The 25,954-nt window shown below is 39.3% G+C and overlaps 1 protein-coding gene across 1 annotated transcript in view; it reads left to right on the top strand.

The window, feature by feature from the left end:
- LOC126174932 (attractin) overlaps positions 1 to 25,954 on the top strand; it is a 281,000-nt gene that overhangs the window by 218,789 nt on the left and 36,257 nt on the right. Inside the window, exon 20 of the mRNA XM_049921387.1 lies at positions 25,839 to 25,917. Coding sequence (XP_049777344.1) covers positions 25,839 to 25,917 — 79 coding nt within the window. The remainder of the gene's footprint in view (positions 1 to 25,838; positions 25,918 to 25,954) is intronic.

The raw sequence follows: 25,954 nt of genomic DNA, 5'->3' as shown, positions 1-25,954 counted from the left end.
TTTCCCTCTCCTTCCCTCTTTCCTGACGAGGCAACCATTGGTTGCGAAAGCTAGATTTTGTGTGTATGTTTGTGTTTGTCTGTGTGTCTATCGACCTGCCAGCGCTTTTGTTTGGTAAGTCTCATCATCTTTCTTTTTAAATATATTTTTCCCACGTGGAACGTTTCCCTCTATTATATATATATATATATATATATATGAATATCAAGAGCTCAGATGGCAACCCAGTTCTAAGCAAAGAAGGGAAAGCAGAAAGGTGGAAGGAGTATATAGAGGGTTTATACAAGGGCGATGTACTTGCGGACAATATTATGGAAATGGAAGAGGATGTAGATGAAGATGAAATGGGAAATAAGATACTGCGTGAAGAGTTTGACAGAGCACTGAAAGACCTGAGTCAAAACAAGGCCCCGGGAGTAGACAACATTCCATTAGAACTACTGATGGCCTCAGGAGAGCCAGTCATGACAAAACTCTACCATCTGGTGAGCAAGATGTATGAGACAGGCGAAATACCCTCAGACTTTAAGAAGAATATAATAATTCCAATCCCAAAGAAAGCAGGTGTTGACAGATGTGAAAATTACCGAACTATCAGTTTAATAAGTCACAGCTGCAAAATACTAACGCGAATTCTTTACAGACGAATGGAAAAACTGGTAGAAGCCGACCTCGGGGAAGATCAGTTTGGATTCCGTAGAAATGTTGGAACACGTGAGGCAATACTGACCTTACGACTTATCTTGGAAGAAAGATTAAGAAAAGGCAAACCTACGTTTCTAGCATTTGTAGACTTAGAGAAAGCTTTTGACAATGTTGACTGGAATACTCTCTTTCAAATTCTATTCAATCTGTATATTGAGCAAGCAGTAAAGGAAACAAAAGAAAAATTCGGAGTAGGTATTAAAATTCATGGAGAAGAAGTAAAAATTTTGAGGTTCGCCGATGACATTGTAATTCTGTCAGAGACAGCAAAGGACTTGGAAGAGCAGTTGAACGGAATGGACAGTGTCTTGAAAGGAGGATATAAGATGAACATCAACAAAAGCAAAACGAGGATAATGGAATGTAGTCAAATTAAGTCGGGTGATGCTGAGGGAATTAGACTAGGAAATGAGACACTTAAAGTAGTAAAGGAGTTTTGCTATTTAGGGAGTAAAATAACCGATGATGGTCGAAGTAGAGAGGATATAAAATGTAGACTGGCAATGGCAAGGAAAGCGTTTCTCAAGAAGAGAAATTTGTTAACATCGAATATAGATTTAGGTGTCAGGAAGTCGTTTCTGAAAGTATTTGTATGGAGTGTAGCCATGTATGGAAGTGAGACATGGACGATAACTAGTTTGGACAAAAAGAGAATAGAAGCTTTCGAAATGTGGTGCTACAGAAGAATGCTGAAGATAAGGTGGGTAGATCACGTAACTAATGAGGAGGTATTGAATAGGATTGGGGAGAAGAGAAGTTTGTGGCACAACTTGACTAGAAGAAGGGATCGGTTGGTAGGACATGTTCTGAGGCATCGAGGGATCACAAATTTAGCATTGGAGGGCAGTGTGGAGGGTAAAAATCGTAGAGGGAGACCAAGAGATCAATACACTAAGCAGATTCAGAAGGATGCAGGTTGCAGTAGGTACTGGGAGATGAAGAAGCTTGCACAGGATAGAGTAGCATGGAGAGCTGCATCAAACCAGTCTCAGGACTGAAGACCACAACAACAACATATATATATATATATATATATATATATATATATATATATATATATAAAATAGAAGGAAACATTCCACATGGGAAAAAATATATCTAAAAACAAAGATGATTTGACTTACCAAACGAAATCGCTGACACGTCGATAGACACACAAACAAACACAAAACATACACACAAAATTCTAGCTTTCGCAACCAACGGTTGCCTAGTCAGGAAAGAGGGAAGGAGATGGAAAGACGAAAGGATTTGTGTTTTAAGGGAGAGGGTAAGGAGTCATTCCAATCCCGGGAGCGGAAAGACTTACCTTAGTGGGAAAAAAGGACAGGTATACACTCGCGCACACACACACATATCCATCCGCATACACACAGACACAAGCAGACATTTGTAAAGGCAAAGAGTTTGGGCAGAGATGTCAGTCGGGGCGGAAGTACAGAGGCAAAGATGATGTTGAAAGACAGGTGAGGTATGAGCGGCGGCAAATTGAAATTAGAAATTAGCGGAGATTGAGGCCTGGCGGATAGCGAGAAGAGAGTATATGCTGAAGGGCAAGTTCCCATCTCCAGAGTTCTGACAGGTTGGTGTTAGTGGGAAGTATCCAGATAACCCGGACAGTGTAACACTGTGCCAAGATGTGCTGGCCGTGCACCAAGGCATGTTTAGCCACAGGGTGATCCTCATTATCAACAAACACTGTCTGCCTGTGTCCATTCATGTGAATGGACAGTTTGTTGCTGGTCATTCCCACATAGAAGGCTTCACAGTGTAGGCAGGTCAGTTGGTAAATCACGTGGGTGCTTTCACACGTGGCTCTGCCTTTGATCGTGTACACCTTCCGGGTTACAGGACTGGAGTAGGTGGTGGTGGGAGGGTGCATGGGACAGGTTTTACACCGGGGGCGGTTACAAGGGTAGGAGCCAGAGGGAGGGAAGGTGGTTTGGGGATTTCATAGGGATGAACTAAGAGGTTACGAAGGTTAGGTGGACGGCGGAAAGACACTCTTGGTGGAGTGGGGAGGATTTCAGGAAGGATGGATCTCATTTCAGGGCAGGATTTGAGGAAGTTGTATCCCTGCTGGAGAGCCACATTCAGAATCTGATCCAGTCCCGGAAAGTATCCTGTCACAAGTGGGGCACTTTTGGGGTTCTTCTGTGGAAGGTTCCGGGTTTGAGGAGATGAGGAAGTGGCTCTGGTTATTTGCTTCTGTACCAGGTCGGGAGGGTAGTTACGGGATGCGAAAGTTGTTTTCAGGTTGTTGGTGTAATGGTTCAAGGATTCCGGACTGGAGCAGATTCGTTTGCCACGAAGACCTAGGCTGTAGGGAAGGGACCTTTTGATGTGGAATGGGTGGCAGCTGTCATAATGGAGGTACTGTTGCTTGTTGGTGGGTTTGATGTGGACGGACGTGTGAAGCTGGCCATTGGACAGGTGGAGGTCAACGTCAAGGAAAGTGGCATGGGATTTAGAGTAGGACCAGGTGAATCTGATGGAACCAAAGGAGTTGAGGTTGGAGAGGAAATTCTGGAGTTCTTCTTCACTGTGAGTCCAGATCATGAAAATGTCATCAATAAATCTGTACCAAACTTTGGGTTGGCAGGCCTGGGTAACCAAGAAGGCTTCCTCTAAGCGACCCATGAATAGGTTGGCGTACGAGGGGGCCATCCTGGTACCCATGGCTGTTCCCTTTAATTGTTGGTATGTCTGGCCTTCGAAAGTGAAGAAGTTGTGGGTCAGGATGAAGCTGGCTAAGGTAATGAGGAAAGAGGTTTTAGGTAGGGTGGCAGGTGATCGGCGTGAAAGGAAGTGCTCCATCGCAGCGAGGCCCTGGACATGCGGAATATTTGTGTATAAGGAAGTGGCATCAATGGTTACAAGGATGGTTTCCGAGGGTAACAGACTGGGTAGGGATACCAGGCGTTTGAGAAAGTGGTTGGTGTCTTTGATGAAGGATGGGAGGTTGATGGAGTCAGGTGAAAGGTTTTATAGGGGCCCTAAGGTTCTGAGGATTCCTTGAAGCTCCGCCTGGACATCAGGAATGGGATTACCTTGGCAAACTTTGTAAGTAGTGTTGTCTGAAAGCTGACGCACATATGCTTTACATATGTGTGGATGGCTATGTGTGTGTGTGCGCGCGCGAGTGTATACCCGTCCTTTTTTCCCCCTTAGGTAAGTCTTTCCGCTCCCGGGATTGGAATGACTCCTTACCCTCTCTCTTAAAACCCACATCCTTTCGTCTTTCCCTCTCCTTCCCTCTTTCCTGACGAAGCAGCCGTTGGTTGCGAAAGCTAGAATTTTGTGTGTATGTTTGTGTTTGTTTGTGTGTCTATCGACCTGCCAGCGCTTTTGTTTGGTAAGTCTCATCATCTTTGTTTTTAGATATATTTTTCCTACGTGGAATGTTTCCCTCTATTATATTCATATCACTAATTTGAACCCAACAATTACGTTTGTTATTGTCACTGTTGCATTTCGAAATCTTTTCTGTCGTCTTATTTTCTCCTTCTGTTTTTGCCAGTAGTTTCACTTTGTATTCACCTTCTCCTTTTTTCCGTAATCTACTATACAATTTTATCCCGCCGATATATACTGGTATATGTGTGGATGGCTATGTGTGTGTGTGTGCGTGTGTATACCCGTCCTTTTTTTCCCCCTAAGGTAAGTCTTTCCGCTCCCAGGATTGGAATGACTCCTTACCCTCTCCCTTAAAACCCACATCCTTTCATCTTTCCCTCTTCTTCCCTCTTTCCTGACGAAGCAGCCGTTGGTTGCGAAAGCTAGAATTTTGTGTGTATGTTTGTGTGTCTATCGACCTGCCAGCGCTTTTGTTTGGTAAGTCTCATCATCTATATATATAAATTGAATTGCATATGTGAATATGTATATTATAAATGCTTCTGCAAAAATTGCCTATGCTTAACTTAATCTCCTTTGACACTCGGACTTCGCCGAAATATTTGAAGATGCAGGCAGCTAAACGACTCTATGGGTACTGGCGCCAGTCATAATTACAAATAAATCACTTCACATACTTCCATAAATACAAATGCTTTATATTGGTCAAATATTACACTTAGACTGCAGTACTTTTTGCTTTACAAAATGCACATCATTCTCTTACGAGAAAAACTTCGACTGTCCACTACTAAAAACAAAAAACAGTACATCAAAAAATGAATGTGAACAAATTTCTTCATTTGTCGGCGCCTTCCTAGTTAATGTCTCTGCTAATGCGTCTGTTCGATCAGTATTTCATTTTTGCTTTGCTGTTAAATAAGTATTAAATTAGCGGCATCCTGGAGGGGGGGGGGGGGGTTATTTATTTATGTTCCTGTACAATTGCCCCCACACTGTATGTTGACATGTCATGGAGACCTACAGTGTTGTTGTTCGTTTAAATTTGCCGATAGGGCTCAATGATCTATATTGTCGGCTTCTCTTATTTTATTTTATAGAATAGATATGTCAGCTTATCCTATGTGCAAGAAATTAAAATATTATGTACATATATAATATGTGAGTCCATTACAAATCTAAATTTTGTGTGTTAACAATAATGTCCAGTTTGCTTCATTCTTGCTGCTGTGTTTCGCGCTTGCGCACGGGCCTATTTGGTGGCAAGAACTAGTTGCTAATGGTCAACATGCTATATGCTACCGTTGCACTTGCGTGCACTCATTTTCTTGGTGTTGATGTCACGTTGAGTGTCACACTTTCACCTAAGTGCCACATATCGAAGAATCGTGGTGGTGTTTGTTTTTATGCTGGGTGCAGTTAGTGTGTGCTTATTGTTAAAAATCCAATATTGTGGCAGAAGATCTTTATGTTTATGGCCCGGGCAACATTACTACCCATCTTATTCATGTTTTCAGCAGAGAGAACCGTGACCAAAAGCATCCATCGATTAGGTAAGCGGTCTAAGGCGCTGCAGTCATGGACTGTGCGGCTGGTCCTGGCAGAGGTTCGAGTCCTCTCTTGGGTGTGTGTGTGTGTGTGTGTGTGTGTGTGTTTTTGTCCTTAGGATAGTAGTGTGTACGCTTAGGGACTGATGACCTTAGCTGTTAGTCCCATAAGATTTCACACACATTTGAACATTTTTGATTAGGTAAGTACCTGCTCAAACAGCTATAGTTCACTTGTCCATGTAGCAAGCGTTGTGAGCCACGATACTCATTTCGTTGCACATGCATGTCCATGTCACCACACTTGAACATGCACTTGTTGAAAGACATATATAACCGTCTAACACATTGTATAAACTGCTTGTCCTTGAAGTTCATGACTTCATATAGTTTGGTTTTCAATGAAAATTCATACAACTCTTTACAACAATATACCTAACATGATCGCATATACCTGTTGTTGTTGTTGTCTTCAGTCCTGAGACTGGTTTGATGCAGCTCTCCATCCTACTCTATCCTGTGCAAGATTCTTCATCTCCCCGTACTTACTGCAACCTACATCCTTCTGAATCTGGTTAGTGTATTCATCTCTTGGTCTCCCTCTACGATTTTTACCCTCCACACTGCCCTCCAATGCTAAATTTGTGATCCCTTGATGCCTCAGAACATGTCTTACCAACCGGTCCTTTCTTCTTGTCAAGGTGTGCCACAATCTCCTCTTCTCCCCAATTCCATTCAATACCTCTTCATTAGTTATGTGATCTACCCATCTAATCTTCAGCATTCTTCTGTAGCACCACATTTCAAAAGCTTCTATTCTCTTCTTGTCCAAACTATTTATCGTCCATGTTTCACTTCCATACATGGCTACACTCCACACCAATACTTTCAGAAACGACTTCCGGACACTTAAATCTATACTCGATGTTAACAAATTTCTCTTCTTCAGAAACACTTTCCTTGCCATAGCCGGTCTACATTTTATATCCTCTCTACTTCGACCATCATCAGTTACTTCGCTTCCCAAATAGCAAAACTCCTTTACTACTTTAAGTGTCTCATTTCCTAATCTAATTCCCTCAGCATCACCCGACTTAATTCGACTACATTCCATTATCCTCGTTTTGCTTTTGTTGATGTTCATCTTATTTCCTCCTTTCAAGACACTGTCCATTCCGTTCAACTGCTCTTCTAAGTCCTTTGCTGTCTCTGACAGAATTACAATGTCATTAACATTTTTATTTCTTCTCCATGGACTTTAATACCTACACCGAAGTTTTCTTTTGTTTCCTTTACTGCTTGCTCAATATACAGATTAAATAACATTGGGGACAGGCTACAACCCTGTCTCACTCCCTTCCCTACCACTGCTTCCCTTTCATGTCCCTCGACTCTTGTAACTGCCATCTGGTTTCTGTACAAATTGTAAATAACCTTTTGCTCCCGGTATTTTACCCCTGCCACCTTTAGAATTTGAAAGAGAGTATTCCAGTCAACATTGTCAAAACCTTTCTCTAAGTCCACAAATGCTAGAAATGTAGGTTTGCCTTTCCTTCATCTATTTTCTAAGATAAGTCGTAGGGTCAGTATTGCCTCTCGTGTTCCAACATTTCGGCGGAATCCAAACTGATCTTCTCCGAGGTCGGCTTCTACCAGTTTATCCATTCGTCTGTAAAGAATTCGCGTTAGTATTTTGCAGCCGTGACTTATTAAAGTGATAGTTCCGTAATTTTCACATCTGCCAATGCCTGCTTTCTTTGAGATTGGAATTATTATATTCTTCTTGAAGTCTGAGGGTATTTTGCCTGTCTCATACATCTTGCTCACCAGATGGTAGAGTTTTGTCAGAACTGGCTCTCTCAAGACCGTCAGTAGTTCCAATGGAATGTTGTCTACTCCCGGGGCCTTGTTTCGACTCAGGTCTTTCAGTGCTCTGTCAAACTCTTCACGCAGTATCGTATCTCCCATTTCATCTTCATCTACATCCTCTTCCATATACCTATGGCTGACATTCCATTCATTTGTCATATTGCAAACATAAATTTCTTAAGTTTTACAACGTGATAAAATTTTTCATTAACTACAGTTTGTTTCAACTCATTTTTGATCGCATTAAATATACAAATTAGTTACATATCACATTTTTATAACGCAATACAAGCATGTGATACATTTCTGCTTCATTTCATTGATAGGCTTTTATCACTTATGGGAGCTCATTTCTTTCGTAGTTAGAGGAGGGAGAGAAAAGAACATTGGAAATAGGACCAAAACATCGCGCATTGCTGGCCTAACTACAATTGGCGCCGCCTCCTTTGTTTGGGAGGGAAGAAAGGAATTACTCATCTATTGGTTCAAGGATTATGAGGAAATGTTACTCGTACAGTCATGAACTAGTTGCTAAAGAACCTTGGTTCACTGAAATAAATAATTGACAACGTATCATGTTCTCTCTTCATGTTTTAATACTGTATACTTCAATTTGCGTGTAGCTTAGTGTGAAATCTAATGTTTTCACCATCGTAGACTTGTCTTTCTTAAATACCTGGAAATGTCATTAAAATTTAACTGGGTTTTGTAAGATCTCCTGCTTAAATGATTATGTGTACTCACGGAAACATACTGCGATGATGTGTATTTCATTTTTTCATTTGCCTTGTAACCTTTACTGTAAATATCCTTATAACTAAATTGTTTACTCAAGGTGCGGCCCGTTTCTTCATTTGGTACCTGCTACTCTCGACATAATTCTTCTTCTTTGCCGTGACGATGCGCTGGTCACTCTGCAAAGAAAATTATATGACATTTCTCATGGTATTTTGTTGTTAGTTCTTAGCTTACAAGTCTCGTGTGTGTGTGTGTGTGTGTGTCTGTTTATATACACTCCTGGAAATGGAAAAAAGAACACATTGACACCGATGTGTCAGACCCACCATACTTGCTCCGGACACTGCGAAATGGCTGTACAAGCAATGATCACACGCACGGCACAGCAGACACACCAGGAACCGCGGTGTTGGCCGTCGAATGGCGCTAGCTGCGCAGCATTTGTGCACCGCCGCCGTCAGTGTCAGCCAGTTTGCCGTGGCATACGGAGCTCCATCGCAGTCTTTAACACTGGTAGCATGCCGTGACAGCGTGGACGTGAACCGTATGTGCAGTTGACGGACTTTGAGCGAGGGCGTATAGTGGGCATGCGGGAGGCCGGGTGGACGTACCGCCGAATTGCTCAACATGTGGGGCGTGAGGTCTCCACAGTACATCGATGTTGTCGCCAGTGGTCGGCGGAAGGTGCACGTGCCCGTCAACCTGGGACCGGACCGCAGCGACGCACGGATGCACGCCAAGACCGTAGGATCCTACGCAGTGCCGTAGGGGACCGCACCGCCACTTCCCAGCAAATTAGGGACACTGTTGCTCCTGGGGTATCGGCGAGGACCATTCGCAACCGTCTCCATGAAGCTGGGCTACGGTCCCGCACACCGTTAGGCCGTCTTCCGCTCACGCCCCAACATCGTGCAGCCCGCCTCCAGTGGTGTCGCGACAGGCGTGAATGGAGGGACGAATGGAGACGTGTCGTCTTCAGCGATGAGAGTCGCTTCTGCCTTGGTGCCAATGATGGTCGTATGCGTGTTAGGCGCCGTGCAGGTGAGCGCCACAATTAGGACTGCATATAACCGAGGCACACAGGGCCAACACCCGGCATCATGTTGTGGGGAGCGATCTCCTACACTGGCCGTACACCACTGGTGATCGTCGAGGGGACACTGAATAGTGCACGGTACATCCAAACCGTCATCGAACCCATCGTTCTACCATTCCTAGACCGGCAAGGGAACTTGCTGTTCCAACAGGACAATGCACGTCCGCATGTATCCCGTGCCACCCAACGTGCTCTAGAAGGTGTAAGTCAACTACCCTGGCCAGCAAGATCTCCGGATCTGTCCCCCATTGAGCATGTTTAGGACTTTATGAAGCGTCGTCTCACGCGGTCTGCACGTCCAGCACGAACGCTGGTCCAACTGAGGCACCAGGTGGAAATGGCATGGCAAGCCGTTCCACAGGACTACATCCAGCATCTCTACGATCGTCTCCATGGGAGAATAGCAGCCTGCATTGCTGCGAAAGGTGGATATACACTGTACTAGTGCCGACATTGTGCATGCTCTGTTGCCTGTGTCTCTGTGCCTGTGGTTCTGTCAGTGTGATCATGTGATGTATCTGACCCCAGGAATGTGTCAATAAAGTTTCCCCTTCCTGGGACAATGAATTCACGGTGTTCTTATTTCAATTTCCAGGAGTGTATAATGGTTACTTTTAGTTGTAAATATGTTGTATATAGCTTAGTATTTAATTAAATCTCTGTGCAAATATAGCAATCGGTTCCTTAGTTCTTAAACAGTAGATGTATTTGCATAGTATTTTGTGTACCTTGTATTTAGGATAAATGTACATTGCGTTTCTATTTTGTTTGCGCCTTGAGCCAGTCTGTCGCGCATGCGTACAGGTCAGTGTCTCCTCTCCTGCTACTGACATCAGCGCGTATTGTTGAGCGCGGATCACTGAGCCATAATCTAATTTTGTTTATAATTTCGATTCGCATGAAGTGGTGTTTTACTTCTCATTGCTGTTAATTTTCTGCCTACATTTACAAATCAAAAGAAACACTTATGCCTATACACATTTCTTTGTCTTAAAATACATTCCAGAAGAAAATTATACTTTGAATTATGTACACTATATACAATAGTCTTGTGACTAAAAAAAATTCTTACCACTCTTCGTTATTTTATAAAGGCTTTTATATCCTTGTGAGGGTAGAGACCCTTGTCTCTTCCTGTTTTCTCATAGGTTAATCTGTACATCCCTGGGTATGGTATTTTAGAAATTACATATGGTCCTGAATAGGGTAATTGCCATGTCTTATTCAGTTTACCAATTTTTGTCAATTTAGGATTGTGTAACACGTTTAAGTTTCTTGTTATAAATTATCTTTCTATACTCAGCCCTGTTTTCTAGAGTAACTATGGCTTTTTTTAAATTTTATCTTTTAGTGTCATTTCTGTAGTGGGTACCTTTGGTATGGGCGAAGCCCACTCATTTGTTTGCTTTGTCTGGAACATCAATTCATTAGGTGTGAAACATGTTGAAGATGGGGAACATTATTGACAACTTGCATGAAAGGAGTTACCTATTCTACCCATCTGGTGTGTTCATATGGTGTTTACTAATATGTGCTTTATGCCCTGTGAGGTCATAAGTTTTTTCCATTTTTGCCCAACAAAATATGAAGTATTATCAGTTAGTAGTACCTTTGGTTTACCTACTCTTCTCAAATAGTTTCCCTCAGTTCTTTTCTTGATATTTGTGGCTGTTGCATTTTTAATGGCTTATTTTGACATGTTTCAAAAAAATGTTGTATAGTGCTACTACATATTTTACTCCTCCTCTACTTCTTGGATATGGACCAGCTATGTCCAGAGATACCATATCTAGAGGGTTTTTTGTGAGTATTGGGTGTAGCTCAGTATATTTTGACACATTTGACTGTTTTGATTTTTGACATACTGCACACTTTCTTAATACCTGTAGGACTCCTCTTCTCAAATTTGGAAAATAACGAAGTGGTGCAATTTTTTCAGCACATTTGCCTTCTCAATAATGTCCCCGTACTTCATGTATGTGTCTTATAAATTCGTCGATATAATCTTCAGGACACACACACACACACACACACACACACACACACACACACACACCATTGATCAGATTTTTCATGCGTCCTATGAAACAAAACGCCCTTGTACTCCTGGTACCATTTACTTACCCTTCTTAAGGTTCTGCATGACCTAACTCCATCTGTGATCTTGCTGTTGTATAATTTTCATCTGCTTACAAAACTTATAAACTTATGGTAATCAGACTGTTGTGTTGTACCTTGCATTAATAATGTTTTGATTTCTCCATCTTGGTCTGGTAATTCACCAAATTCCTCTAAACCTAGTGGTAGCCTAGACAAGGCATCTGCAATAACGTTCTGATTTCCTTTGATATAAATGATCTCAAAATTGAATTCCTGTAAATATAGACACCACCTAGCTCCTAAAATACAGTGCAATAGTTTACATGTTAAAGGAAATGACAGTGACTGGTGGTCACAGTACACTTTGGTGTTCTTGCCCCACAAAAAATATTCAAACTTCTTAAATGCCCATATCACCGCTGAACTTTCCAATTCTGACACCAAGTAAGACCTTTCTGCTTCAGATAATGTGCGAATAGCAAAAATGATGACCTTGAATACTTCCTTACCTTCTTCCTCTCGTATCTGAAATAAGCATGCCCCCAGCCGTTGAAATGAGGCAAAAATCCTTGGACATGTCAGGGTGCCTAAGAATGTTTGCATTTACCAATGCCTGCTTAATGTTATTAAAGTCCTCTTGACACTTACCTTCCCATAACCAAAGCCTATTTTTTCGTAGCAAGTTAAGCAATGCACCACCCTTCATTAGTTGTTGTGGTAAAAAAAAAAAAAAAGAAGCTAGCCCTAAAAAGGCCTTTAGTTGTTTTTTATTCCTTGGAGCTGGACAATTGCGTATGGCATCAGGTTTTTTCGGATTAGGTAATATCCCTTGTTCTGACACAACGTGTCCTAAAAATTTGACTTGCTTCTTACCAGAACTAGACTTTTTTAAATTGGCTGTTACTCCGTAATCTGCAAATCATTGAGGCACCTGTTCAATGAGCCTGATGTGTTCTAACCAACTGGGTGTGGCTATCTGCAGGTCATCTACATGTACAGTGACTTTGCTAAGCAATTCTGGTCCTAAGACATTACATGAGTATGTCCAATATAGTCGGATCTACTTTGCATCACGTGAGTGTAGGAGAGTCGAAACCAGTAGTGACCCATGACGTCCTATCAACTTAAGATTTTTTCTTTTTTTTTTTTTTTTCTTCCAAAAAACCTTGTTGCCTTATGCATGATATGTTTTCTGTTTGTAAGAACAAAAACTTCAGTGTTGCTCGAGTGCGCGATCCAGTAGTTGTCGAGTATGGATCTGCTGTAACTTTCATGAATGGACATAGAACTGTTAATTTACAACCCGGAGTTGATTTAAAACTTATTCTAGGGAACCACGGCCCGACTTTGGTCCAAACAAATCGCGCGCGGATCGTCAAATATCGGCGTGGAGTTTAAGATACATGGATATCGGTCGTTATCATCGCGTGTATGATTCAGTAACATTAACTGCAATTTACGGACGTTAGCTTGATAATAACTATCAAAGACTTATATGAGTGGCATAGTAATAGTCTTGATGCTTAAAGCAAGGGAGAAGCAATTTACTGTCGGGATATGACATTGTATAGTCAGCTTGTTGATAAGTTCCTTAGCAACTCATAAACGGCCAGTGATATAATTATCGAAACGATCTTTTAAGTATCAATGACCACTACACACACATCAGAAACTAGTTACTCTAACTATGAGTGACTTCTGGATTGGATTTTTTTTTTTATTTATTTCAGTTAATTGGTATTAATAAACTTCATTCGAGGTTGAAACTTCATCAATGGTGTCGCGCTCATTCAGTTTAGTAGAATGATAGATACTACTAGCTTCGCTACTATTTGTAGTTTTAAAAGAAAAGAGAGCATGTACCTGTTTTCCTTTTGAGAAATGTTCGTGCTTCAGTCATCAGTATTCTCAAACCAGAGGCATGAGTGACACTCCCTCACAGCACTACGATATCATGAACCACCACACACATGTGCTCCCTTCTCACTACATTTCTGCATTGAAAACCCTGAGATAGAGCCGCGGTACGAAGAAGGAAGAAAGAAGAGAAAACATCAGCGAAAGAAACGGAGCAAAGAGAGAAGGGGAGGGCACAACCTTGTCCAATGCAGATATAAACACTCCTGCGCTAATGTTCAGTCCAAAAGTTAGAACACGGAATTTGTAACTTCTGTCCCCACAAACAAATGCACTATATTTTCGACTTTCTTCATGGAACTTTATTTGCCAGTAAGACATTTTGAGATCAAATATACTGAAATATTTCGTATTGTAAAACAAATTGTCTGATCTTATGCGTATTGGTACTATAATCTTATTGATACCCCTGGCATCAAGAACTAATCTTGCAGAACCACCATCTGGTTTGCTTACTGGTAATATTGGACTACAATAGTGTGAAAATAAAGGCTGTATAATTCCCCATGTAATCATACGATTGATCTCTTCCCTTACTGCCTCTTGTTTTGCTCATTGAATAGTATTTGACATTACACAAAATGTTTCATGTGAATAGTCTTTAAATTTACATTCTTAGCCTTTGATTACTGGCTCCTTACTGAAAAAATTGGCATACTTAAATAACAAGTTAGAAAGTTCTCGTCGTTGCCCCTCATTTAGTACCTGTGATTCACTTAGTTTCTGCTCTACAACCTCGTAACTAACCTCAGTGTTCGCTTCTTGTTCAGTATCAATTTGGTTTGTGAAGTACACAGCTGGAAAGGAATACTTTACTATGACATTTGACTCTGGTTTGTTTTTGATACTTTCATCGAGCGTTTTGACTAAATCTATAGAAAAGATCTGATCCTTTACATAAAAGTGGTCTGTGTCATAACCTATGTCAGTCTGTGTTTTGTACATTCTAAACATGTCCATCCCAATAAGACAATTAACAATTAGTTTGTCAATTATAGGGAAGTTGCACTTCACTGTGAAATGTTCAATTTGCACTGGAATAAGCGCTTGATGCTTAACCAATTTAGTCTTACTGCCGGTAGCAGTTTACTCCTTGCAATTTTGTACAGGAAATATTGGGAACTTACCTCTCCTCTTCAATTCACAAAAAAATTTATTTGACATTAGGTTGGTAGTTGAACCTGTATCTAAAATTAACTGTGTGTCAATGCCAAATATTTTTACCTTAATGATTGCTTGTACTTGATCTTTCTTGACCTTATCTACTCTATCTAACTCATGCTGATACAAACTGTCCTTGATGTCACCACGTTTGTCAAATATTATGAAATATGTTTGTAGTTGTGCCTTGCCTCCACTTCCTGAGAGGTCAATAGTCTGGGGCTGTACTACTACCGATTGGTGTTCTCCGACGGAGTAGTGTGACTTAGTTCATTACCTGGAGAAATTTCAGTGAGTTGCACTGTGTGTGTACTTCGCCAGTTTGTGTTGTTAGCTGCTGTGCGGTTATTTTGGTGCCCAAAAGTTGGCTGCAGTACACCGTAAGGCATGGCATTGTTGCCACACATTGGCCACTGCTGCGGCTGACTGTTCCTGTTTATGTTCAGCATAGAGGCTTTTGGTGGTGAATTGTAATTCACTCGTGTGTTGAAATTACCCGTGTTGTTTTGGAAATTTCTTTTAAACCGTTTGTTTTTTCCATTCCCTTTACCATACTCATTGCCTCTCGGTATGTAATTTTGGTGTTATGCGTACCAACCTTGCTGCATGTTTAAATCACGTTTTATTGACTGATTTACGTAATTATGTTGTTGTGGTGCCTGTTCTTCTATTGCGCTATGGGGTACAGGTCTTCCCTCATAGATTAAGTCAATTGAATCGAGCACTGACAGGAAATATTCAGTGTCACTGACAGGAAATATTCAGTGTCACTGACAGGAAATATTCAGTGACGTGCTTGGGCGTTGTGGGTAATTTTTCTCTGATGTGCGATTGTAAACAACTTTTTAAAAATTTTCACATGTCTACCTGCAATATTGGGTTCGTCCAGTAGCGTGTCTTGTTCAGGTGTTTTTCAAAGTAACCACGGAGGCTATCGTATTTGCCATTGAATTGTGTAGGATTGAAAATCTCGTGTCTGAGTCTTTCTTGCACTGCCTCAGACCAGTATTTGTCGAGGAAAGCTCTTTCAAATTGAATATAAGTGTTGCAACGTTCTGCCACGTCAGTTACCGATAAGAGCACATCACCTTGTGTATATCCTACGGCAAATCTGATTTTCTGTGCTTCTGTCCAGTTGTGTGGAAACACATGATGAAAAGCACTGATAAACACTACGGGAATTATTATTTTATCTTTGGTAGTGAATGTAGGAAATTGTTGATGCCTCAGCAAACCTTCGTCTGCAAAAATAGTTGATAAACAAATGGCAGTTTCGGTCATATTTTTGTCGTTATGGTTGTTACCTGTGATTCCGGCTGGTAATTGTTCAGGTATTGGAGCTGTGGGTATGTTTACACATTGTAATCTACAACTGTCACTTGTACCTGCTGTAGGACTCGTGACAATTTGCGAATATATAGCAACACGTTGTGGTTTGTTTACTGTAGCTTGTGTATTATTTACATTCATATTTCGAGACCTGGCGATATTTTCCTACAAAAGATTGCGGATCCTATTTTCTGCGGCTTGCAGGTTAATGTTTACCTTGTTCACAATTTCATTTTCCTTTTTCTGAATAGCCTTTTCTACTACATCTGTGTATAACTTAAAATTGGTTACCAACTTCTCTGCAATGGTGTTACCCTTATCTAACAATCGGTTACCAACTTCTCTGCAATGGTGTTAAACTTATCTAACGTACCTGCTTCAGCTTGACTAATGATATCACTCAGATTTTCATTAATCTTCTCTCTCCTTAACACATGCTGAGTCAACTTCTAATGTCGCCACCCTTAAAGTAAGCTCTTCTACAGCTAGAGGTACACCTTCATAGTCTTTATTTATTTTGTTAATGACAGTGGTTACTTTTTTTACTGTCTAACACAGGTGGTTTTGCTTGGCTTCAATATGTATGTTTGCATCAGTGATTTTCTTTATGTGTTGTTCTACTAGGTCGTGATGGTCATTAAAAGAATTTACCTTCTGTTTTAACTCTGTAATGCTACTGTTAACTTCAAAAAGTACTTCATGCTTTATCTGTGTTTTCACATCATTCAATTTTTCGTCTATTTCAATGCAAAAACTTTTGGCTAAATCGTCGAATTTCTGTGAGACTGTGTCTTGCAAATCCTTGAATATTTGTTTTTGTTTTTGCTTCATTGCATTTAGATCATGTGTAACGGTGTTCATATCTTGTGTCGAATTATCAGTTTTGGTGTTCATATCGTATTTTATATCACTGAAAGGTATTGCTACCATCTAATTTCGTGTTCATGTTAGACAATAGCTGCCACAGCAGTGCTTCATTTGTACTGCTGTGGTTGCTGTCTGCTGTGCTTCCCAAGTTAATGTTTGTGTTGTGACTAAGTGGTGTTTGTAACGTGTTGTCAAGATTCATATTTTCCTCACTCTCCAATGTTTCATTCATGAGCGGTATGTCGCTTTGGGAGATGGTAAACATTGTGTCGTCAAGGATATTTTGTGCTGGAGAGTCGTTATCATTCGTCACTCGTGCAACACACATCTCTGATCTGCTTTAAACTTCTGCAGTAGTCATGCATGGTGCCTGAACTTTAATTGTTTGATCTTGCAATTCTATGCCATCTTCTGCATTTTTGGTATTGCTATCAATAATGGGATTCTATTTTTTGGCCATATTATATGAATTTGTAAGAAATAGAAATTTCAACAACATGTTAAAAAATTTCCTCCACACTTGATAAATGCAAATTACGTGATGTGAAAGCCTGTTTTGTCATCTGTTACGATGCTCAAACTATTGTGTCACAGTTCTTTGTTTTACTGACAATACGTATCACACTGAAAATTTCTTGTAATTTTTTTTTCTTTTTTCGCCAATAAAATTGAAGGGAGGAGATAGTGAGGAAAGGTTTCTATCTACATTAAAGGATGTGCTACCAAGTGTAACCATGCAAGCAACTTGCATAGCCGTCCTACCTTTTGCTGCGCCGAATAAAACCGCATACTAAGGAAAATTTTACGTGACCTGGGTCCAATTTTTGCCTTTTTGTAATACTCACTCCCCATTGTGATTCAAGCAAACAGAAAATACTGACAATTAGTTTTAGCAGTTTATAACAGTGTCTTAAAATTTTCTGATTATAACAATAGTTAACAAACACAATTTATGACCAGTGCCCAGAAGTCCTGGCACACAGGTCACAATTGTAATGTAATTAAATAAAATATATTTATATGTATAGTATATATGCATCTGCAAAAATTGTCTGTGCTTAACTTAATCTCCTTTGACGCTTGGACTTCGCCGAAATATTTGAAGATGCAGGCAGCTAAAGGACTCCGTGGGCACTGGCGCCAGTCGTAATTACATATAAATCAATTCACATACTTCCATAAATACAAATGCTTTATATTGGTCAAATATTGTGTTATTCATGCACATTTAAATACAGTTAGACTTCAGTACTTTTTGCTTTACAAAATGCACGTCATTCTCTTACGAGAAAAACTTCGACTGTACTCCACTACTAAAAACAAAAAACAGTACATCAAAAAATGAATCTGAAAAAATTTCTTCATTTGTCGGCACCTTCCTAGTTAATGTCTCTGCTAATGCGTCTGTTCGATTGGTATTTCATTTTTGCTTTGCTGTTAAATAAATATTAAATTAGCGGCATCCTGGGGGGGGGGGTTATTTATTTATGTTCCTGTACATGACATACAATAGTCTGAAGTAAAAAATACTTACAGTAGATCTTTTACCATTCCCTGTGTCATCATTTGGGTGTTGTTACTATAAAAGTTGGTGCCCAGCATATATGTATATTTCTTGCAGTCTTTATGGCATTAAAGTAACTGTCTCCCACTATTTTTCAAATCCACACCTTTCCATCGTCATCCTCTTTGTAAGATTATGAGCTGTGCTTGGAAGTATCGTTTGGTTGGTGTGCTTCCCATTCGAGACGAAGGGCTTAGTTTCAGTCCTATTCCAACATACAATTTAAATGTAACAGCATTTTAAAATTTTTTGAGATTTATGTTAAAGTGCTTATGTTACTCTGTGTGGAGCCTTTGCAGTGCCACAGCCTTGTTGTCTCAGTACCATTCCAAACTTTTTCCATTTATTCTGTTGTAGCTGCAGCGGAAGTTATCTCAAATTACACAAAATTTTAAAACATTTTAGCTTTTGCTTGACTTTGTTTTAGGAGGGGTATTCAAAATGTATCGAACATTCTTCTTTCATGTGTAAACCAATGAAGTATGGGAGATTTTCTTCCGTGGAGACATGGAAGGGGACACCCATGTGCAGCCGTGACTTTTTTTTTTTCCCCGTCATCAGAAAGAGTCGATCACTGGCAGTCAGCTCATGACTGAGAACATGGAGAGAATGCTCATCACTTTCCAGTAGGTGGTGAAATTTCAGAACAAACTGAGCAGAGATATGGCATCAAATTTTGTTATAAACTTGGTGATACTCAAGTGGAACCCATTCACAAGGTTCAACAGGCTTTCAAGGTTGAAATGTAGAGAAACTCACAGATAAAGGAGTGTTTACAACCACTTCAAAGATGGCTGCTTATCAGTGCACAGTGAATTGCATTTAGGCAGACCCACATGAAGTCAACATGACAATATTGTTGAGCAAGTGCAGATTTGAGGTATGGAAGAACATCATATAAGAGTTGAGACTTTGTGAACGAGGTAGGGCTAAGCATTGGATTGGTAAAATCAATTTTGACAGGTAAATAGTGCATGAGGAAAATGTCCACAAAATATGTATAAAGACTGCTCACAATGAATCAAAAGCAGTGCCATCTGGAAATTGTGCAGGACATGCTGGACTGTGCAAACAGTGGCCTCAACTTTGTGTACACCATGATCACAGGGATGAGAAATTGGTTTATTGGTGTGACCCAGAAACCAACATGCAGTCACCACAGTGGAAACATCATTTCCGAGGCCAAAACAGAAGCGCAGGTCTGCAGCAGTGTAAAGGTCAAGTTGACCATTTTCTTCTACTCTCATGGAGTGGTGCATCATGAGTGATCACTACAGTGCAAAACCATCGCAAAGGAAGTCAATCACATTTGTGATGCTGTGGGCAGAAAAAACTTGGCAGCTTCATCATGATGATACACTCACCATTCAGTGCATCTGATACATAATTCCCTCACTAAACACAACATTCCTGTGGCTAGTCAGGCTCCAAATTCTCCTGACATGGCTCTGTGTGAATTTTGGATTTCCCAAGATTTTGGCTATTTCCCAAGCTGGAAATACCCCTGAAAGTAACATGATTTGAGTCAAGATAAGACAGCCCAGGTGATCACCATTCTAAAAGACGCATTCCAGTATTATTTCCAACAATGGCAGGTCTGCTGGGAAAAGTATGTCCATTACCAACGAGACTTCTTCAAAAGGATTAAGGTTCTCTGCCCCCAAGTTAATAACTGTATTTCTGCCAACCAAAGGTTCTATAATTTTTTAACACACCTCGTATTCTGAAGAACTACATTGATTGTTTCTGGAAGAAGCTCTCAAAATTTCTGTTTTGCCAAAAATTAAATGGAAGTACACAATATTTAATATTCATTATACCAGCACAGAGCATGGTACATCATTCTATGAACCTGTGATTCATAAATATGTTTTGCCAATTGCACATTATCTCACAAAATGAATAACAGTTGCTGTTGACCTATTTATACATCAGCTATATGTATGCTGCGCTTTTTGTCACTTTATAATACCATGTAATGTTATTTTCCAACTTGAACCTGATTGATGTTTGTCAATGACGGTGTCAATAGCTGCATTCCTAAGTTTCCATTTCCATAATATGTAATGTATGAATTTTGTGAAAAATATGTGTGCTGTCGACAACTGCCAGAAGAAAATATTGGACTGCAGTTATTGACAGCACTGTCAGTGTGCACATCAGGACTTGGTCCAAAGCCTGCCTCTCTCTCTCTCTCTCTCTCTCTCTCTCTCTCTCTCTCTCTCTCAAAGGCCACTTAGTTTATTTAGTTTGTGATTATAAAAAAAAAACATAATTTGTTCTACCAGTTAGCATTAAGTCACCTGTATTTGGCCTGTGGAAAACTCGCCACATTTTCTCCTACCACAGTTTGTTATTCACTTTAAGTAACAGTGATTATAAACCTGTTGTGTTGTTACGATATTTTGTTTCACTAGTTGCATTTCTGAGTTCCTCAGTTCAGTGCCTGCACTGATATTACATTCTTTTCAGCATCTTTATAGTAAGAGATAATTTTATATGACAGTTTTAGTTATCACTTAATCAGTTTTACCCCATGCCAGTATGTATGGCACAAAAGAGGAAAAAAGGCAAAAGACTCTTCAATCTTAAGATATCTGAACAGAAAAAAATATTATTTTGTTAAGAGTGTATCCTTGCTCTTATGATCGCTGGGTAAGATTTACAAATATATCAGCAAAGGTTAGGCAATAATTCCATATCCATCATCAACAAATGCATTTTTAAGAAACAGTTAAATATTTTCGGCTTATAAAAAATTGGAGGACTAAAGAGAGATTAGATGCAATATTTGAAGGACAACTTACTGAAGCAGGAAGATATCACATCATTCTCAATGTCAATTTAGTGATTAAAAAAAGTTGTTAACCAGCTATTTGGAACAGAAAAACTCAGTAAAAGAATTTCCCACATGTTGCACATATATAATGTCCTGTAAACAGTTACTTGGATAACACTCTGAATAATAAGTAGTAAATTTCTAGATTGGAACAATTTATAGTTGATTTGGATCACAGTGTTGAGGCATTGGTACTGCACAAGTACCTATGTTTATTTGAAGAATTGCTGCAGACTTAAATATTGCAGGAGAACTATAGTTGATTTTGTCAGTAAATGGACAAACTACTGGTGAATGTATGTTTTAAACAGACAATACATTTTTCAGATGTTGTAAGCTTTAAATGGAGTTTATTATCTGGAGTATGTCCTGACACTGCACCTCAGTTGTGATTGGAAGAGATTGATTGGAGTCATTCGTGAATAGGAGGCAATAGAACTAGAGATGAATCTTTGAAATTTTAATGTGACTTCATAGCATGTTAATCCAAATATGTTTCATACAAAATTGATTAAATTAAAAAATGTTTTGGAAATTGCATGTAAACACCGCCATCGTAATGAGTGTTTGAAATGGGTAGTTGATTAAAGGTAAAACGTTGAAACAGTTTATTGATGGAAGAAAAGAAAATGTAGAATTTATGGACAAAAGAGGAAACAATTAGTCAGGTACAAGACTATGAGTGGGAGTATTGTTCAACATTCCCTATAGAAGCCAGCAGAAACTTCAAACAAATTTACTCTTAAACTGCAATACAAAGGTGAATTTGTTCGTGAACTCTTCAGAGAAGCCAAGGCAATCTGTAAAAAGCTACAGTTCTTGAAAAGACATGTAAAAACTTAAAATTGTTTTCATTTTGTTGCTCAAGGGGTTCAAACCTATTCTGTATAATTAATACAGTGATGAGTTGGTGGCTTTAATAGAACAGTTTGGAATGAAGTTTGCTGGTTCACAAAGACTTCACATTGATACTACTAAAGTACACCCCGGGACACAGTACCACATACAGGTTGCCTACCTAACAGTTTCCAGTGGCAACAATAATTTGATTTTCAGTATGTTGTATGATTATTGACTGAATTTAAAAATACAATATCGTAATGTACTCAATAAGATATGTTGTTATAGGTTATGTCTTGAGCTGACTTCAATGTAATTAAAAAGAATTACATCAGACGTGTTTCACTTTATTTACAAAGCATCTTCTGTGGCATTGTGTTAATTGGATACGTACGTTTGTACATTTATTTTTTGATTCTTTTAGGTTAAAAACAGTGTTTTCTTTATGAAGTTAGTCTGCAAGCTATAAGCTACTTATGGTGTTTCTTTAAATTGTCTGCACCTTTCCCTCTTGCTAGCAGTGGTCGATGTCGACAGGCTTTGTTTCACATCTGCAGTTTTTGGCATTTTCCTGTGCTGCACTATTTATAATGGACTTTAACTGTTTTTCATTCATCACTACTACGGTGTTTATGCCTATTTGTTTGTTTTCGTTCATGTTGTGATTTTGCCAACCTATGAAATGATTGTGTGTGTGTGTGTGTGTGTGTGTGTGTGTGTGAGAGAGAGAGAGAGAGAGAGAGAGAGAGAGAGATGGTTTTTTTGTTGTTGTTGTTTATCCTTATGATTTCCATGTCTGTGTATCTGGTTGTAATTTTATGTTGGTGTTGGTGTAGGTGTTCTGCAAAAGTTGAAGATTTGTGCTGTATTTCATGCTCTTACATGTTCTTTGTATCTGGTGTCAAATGTCCTCCTGGTTTGACCTATGTATCTTCCATTACAAGTATTGCATTTCAGTTGGTATATTCCTGATTTGTGATACAGAAATAAACACACACACCAAATCGTTTCATAGGTTGGCAACACACACAACATGAACGAAAACAAACAAATAGGCATAAACACTGTAGTAGTGATGAATGAAAAACAGTTAAGAAAGTCAGTTATAAATAGTGCACTGCAGAAAATAACACAAAATGCCAAAAACAGCAGATGTGAAATGAAGCTTGTCGACATCAACCACTGCTAGCAAGAGGAGAAGGTTCAGACTATGTAAAGAAACACTGTAAGTAGTTTACAGATGAAAGTCATAAAGAAAATGCTGTTTTTAACCTAAAAGAATCAAAAAATAAATGCACAAACATATGTATCCAATTTACAGAACACTACAGGAAATGCTTTGTAAGTAAAGCGAAACGCGTCTGGTGTAATTCTTTTTAATTACATTGCAGTCAGCTCAAGACAGATAACTTACAATAACAGATGTTAACAGCTGCTGCAGAAAATGGCCACACAAACAAACATACTCAATAAAAGTTTTTATTTTATATTAAAAGTTAGACACAATAAGACTAGTAATACAATTAGAAACAGTATGTTTGTCTTAAGGCAACGTAACTGACTGTGTGTAAATACCCATACTATATTCATCTGGTATTTGAGAGTAAGAGCACTTAATGTCTTCCAACAAACTTTATACACAGTTTCAAACTTTCACAAAACTTTTTCTCAGTTATCCACATACAGCACTGAATGTGTTGTGACAGTGCCACGACATTTAACAGTGCCACCATGACAGTACGCGCAAACGGCAATAGAGGCGCTCCGCAACTCGGCTGAGAGCGAGAGCGTCACCTAGCTACGAATGGCGCCGGCCGCATGTCATGGCACGGCAGTCGAATAAGAGATACTGAGTTGTTATCTTGTAACCAGCTATTGTTTCTAAGTGAGTGTGTTTGAATATCCACGCAATTATTGGTGATTAAAGATTATAACAGAATGTACCTGCAAAATTACAGCATTATGTGACACATAGTTCAGGAGATGTGGTGTTATAAACATGGAGATTCTTGAAAACCTGGTTTTTGCTTAAAAAGAAGTGCAGAGTACGTGGACTGTATTCATATAGTATTTGGTAATGATAGCAGTTCATGACTTCCAACAAACTTTAAGCATAATTTTAAACTTTTCTCACTTACATGCTTAAAGTCAAATATTTTACTCATTAACTCATTTGGGAAGTAATCGGACTTTAGAAGCTGTTTTATACGTAGGAGTTCGATCCTTTAAAGAATCAAGGGTTTTCTGATCCTTCATATTTGCTCGTCCTGTAGATGATGAGGAAAATAATGTGCCAAAAACTTATAAAGGGAGCATATTGACTTCTATTGGAGCTAAAATAGCAATAAAAGTCAGTATTTTGGTTTAGTATTAAAAAGTTCATTTGGTGGAATAAACTATGGAAATTTTTCTGCATTTTGTAGACAAATCTTGTCTTTTTGCCAGTACACATGTGAATTTGAAAATATAATTTTTCTCTTCAAAAGTAAAAGAAAATAGATCAGAACTGTTAACAAGAATTATATACAATTACTTTCGAAATTCTACACACCTAAACTTTTGTAATATTGCTGTCAGGATTGCTTATTTTGAAGTTTGAGTACACAAGGCTTATCTTCACACTGAATTAACATTCATATACTATATTACAAAGAAATGAATGATAAAATAGCAGCTAGTTGTAATCCATATAAAGATGAAATATTTTATTTAATTATTTCAAACAATGGAAAATCCAGGATGGAATGTTACAATACCAGAGGAGGAAAGTTGGTACTCACTATATTGCGGAGATGCTGAGTAGCGAAAGGCACAATAGATTCACACAATTATAGTTTTCGGCCATTAAAGTCTTTGTCAGCAGTAGACCCCTCTGCACCTTCTCTCCTGTCCTCCATGTAAACTGCAACACTTCACTGTCCGCCACTCCCACCATACTATCCCTCCCCCTGCCCACCCCAGCCTCCTCCTTACCTCCACCCAGTCACCATTTCCATCAGGCACTGGTGCTGCTGCTCGCAGTGTGGTTTCAGTTCTCTGAGACTGCAGATGTGTGTGCAAGTTGCATTTGCGTGAGTGTGTGTGTGCCTGTGTGTATGTGTGTCTACTGCTGACAAAGGCCTTAATGGCCGAAAGCTATAATTGTGTGAATCTTTTTGTTGTGCCTATCACGACTCAGCATCTCTGCTATATGGTGAGTAGCAACTTTCCTTCTCTGGTGTTATTTAATTATTTGCTAATTGACTTGGAGACAGAATGATAATTGGATCGTTTAACCAGGAAATATTACTCACTTAAAATAGTTTGTCCATGGAGTTTGGTAAGCAGCAGAGGAATGCATTGGTTGAAGCTTGGGTCCAGGTCATAAGTCACATATGGATAGCTCAGTCAATAAGAGCTTCACTCAATGATGAAAGACAGCAGATTTGATCTCCAAAGTGACACACTTTATTAATCTGTTTTATAAGTTAAAATTTAAGGACACCTTCAACTTCGAATGAAAGTTTCATTCTGGAATTCCATATCTTGACTTCATAACCTCTTTGGCTAGTGCTTTGAGAGTGCAATTAGTTTGTTTTTGCAATATTATGTTACTGTGTGTTTAACATTTAGTAAGGTACAGGAAGACTTTTGAAGACATTTTTGCCCAGCTAGTTTCTTAGGTATGTAACAACTAATCTGTGAATGTAAGAATAAAGCTTATTCTTTATTTTGAGTACTACATTGGCTTCTGTTCAGCTCTGGTACTAGACCCAAGAAGGAAATTAAATAGGGAGAAGTTCAAACAAAGAAGCAAGTAAACAGTAAGAAAATTGTGTACAGATTAAAGTAAGAGGTGCTGTGAGTTGCCCGCATCTGAGTTGAAATTTTGTTGTTCTCACTTGACACAATTTTATATTTTATTTCCAGGTGTTTTTTACTCTTACTTCTTGTAGCTGCTATTCTCTGGAAGATCAAGCAGAAGTATGATATGTACAGAAGAAGACAGGTATGGAAAACAATAAAACTGTGGTAATAGTAAAATT

This window comes from Schistocerca cancellata, chromosome 3 (assembly GCF_023864275.1).
Source record: "Schistocerca cancellata isolate TAMUIC-IGC-003103 chromosome 3, iqSchCanc2.1, whole genome shotgun sequence".
Taxonomy (NCBI): Eukaryota; Metazoa; Arthropoda; class Insecta; order Orthoptera; family Acrididae; genus Schistocerca; species Schistocerca cancellata.
The sequence above is the reverse complement of the archived record's forward strand: the minus strand, read 5'-3'. Positions and strand labels throughout refer to the sequence as shown.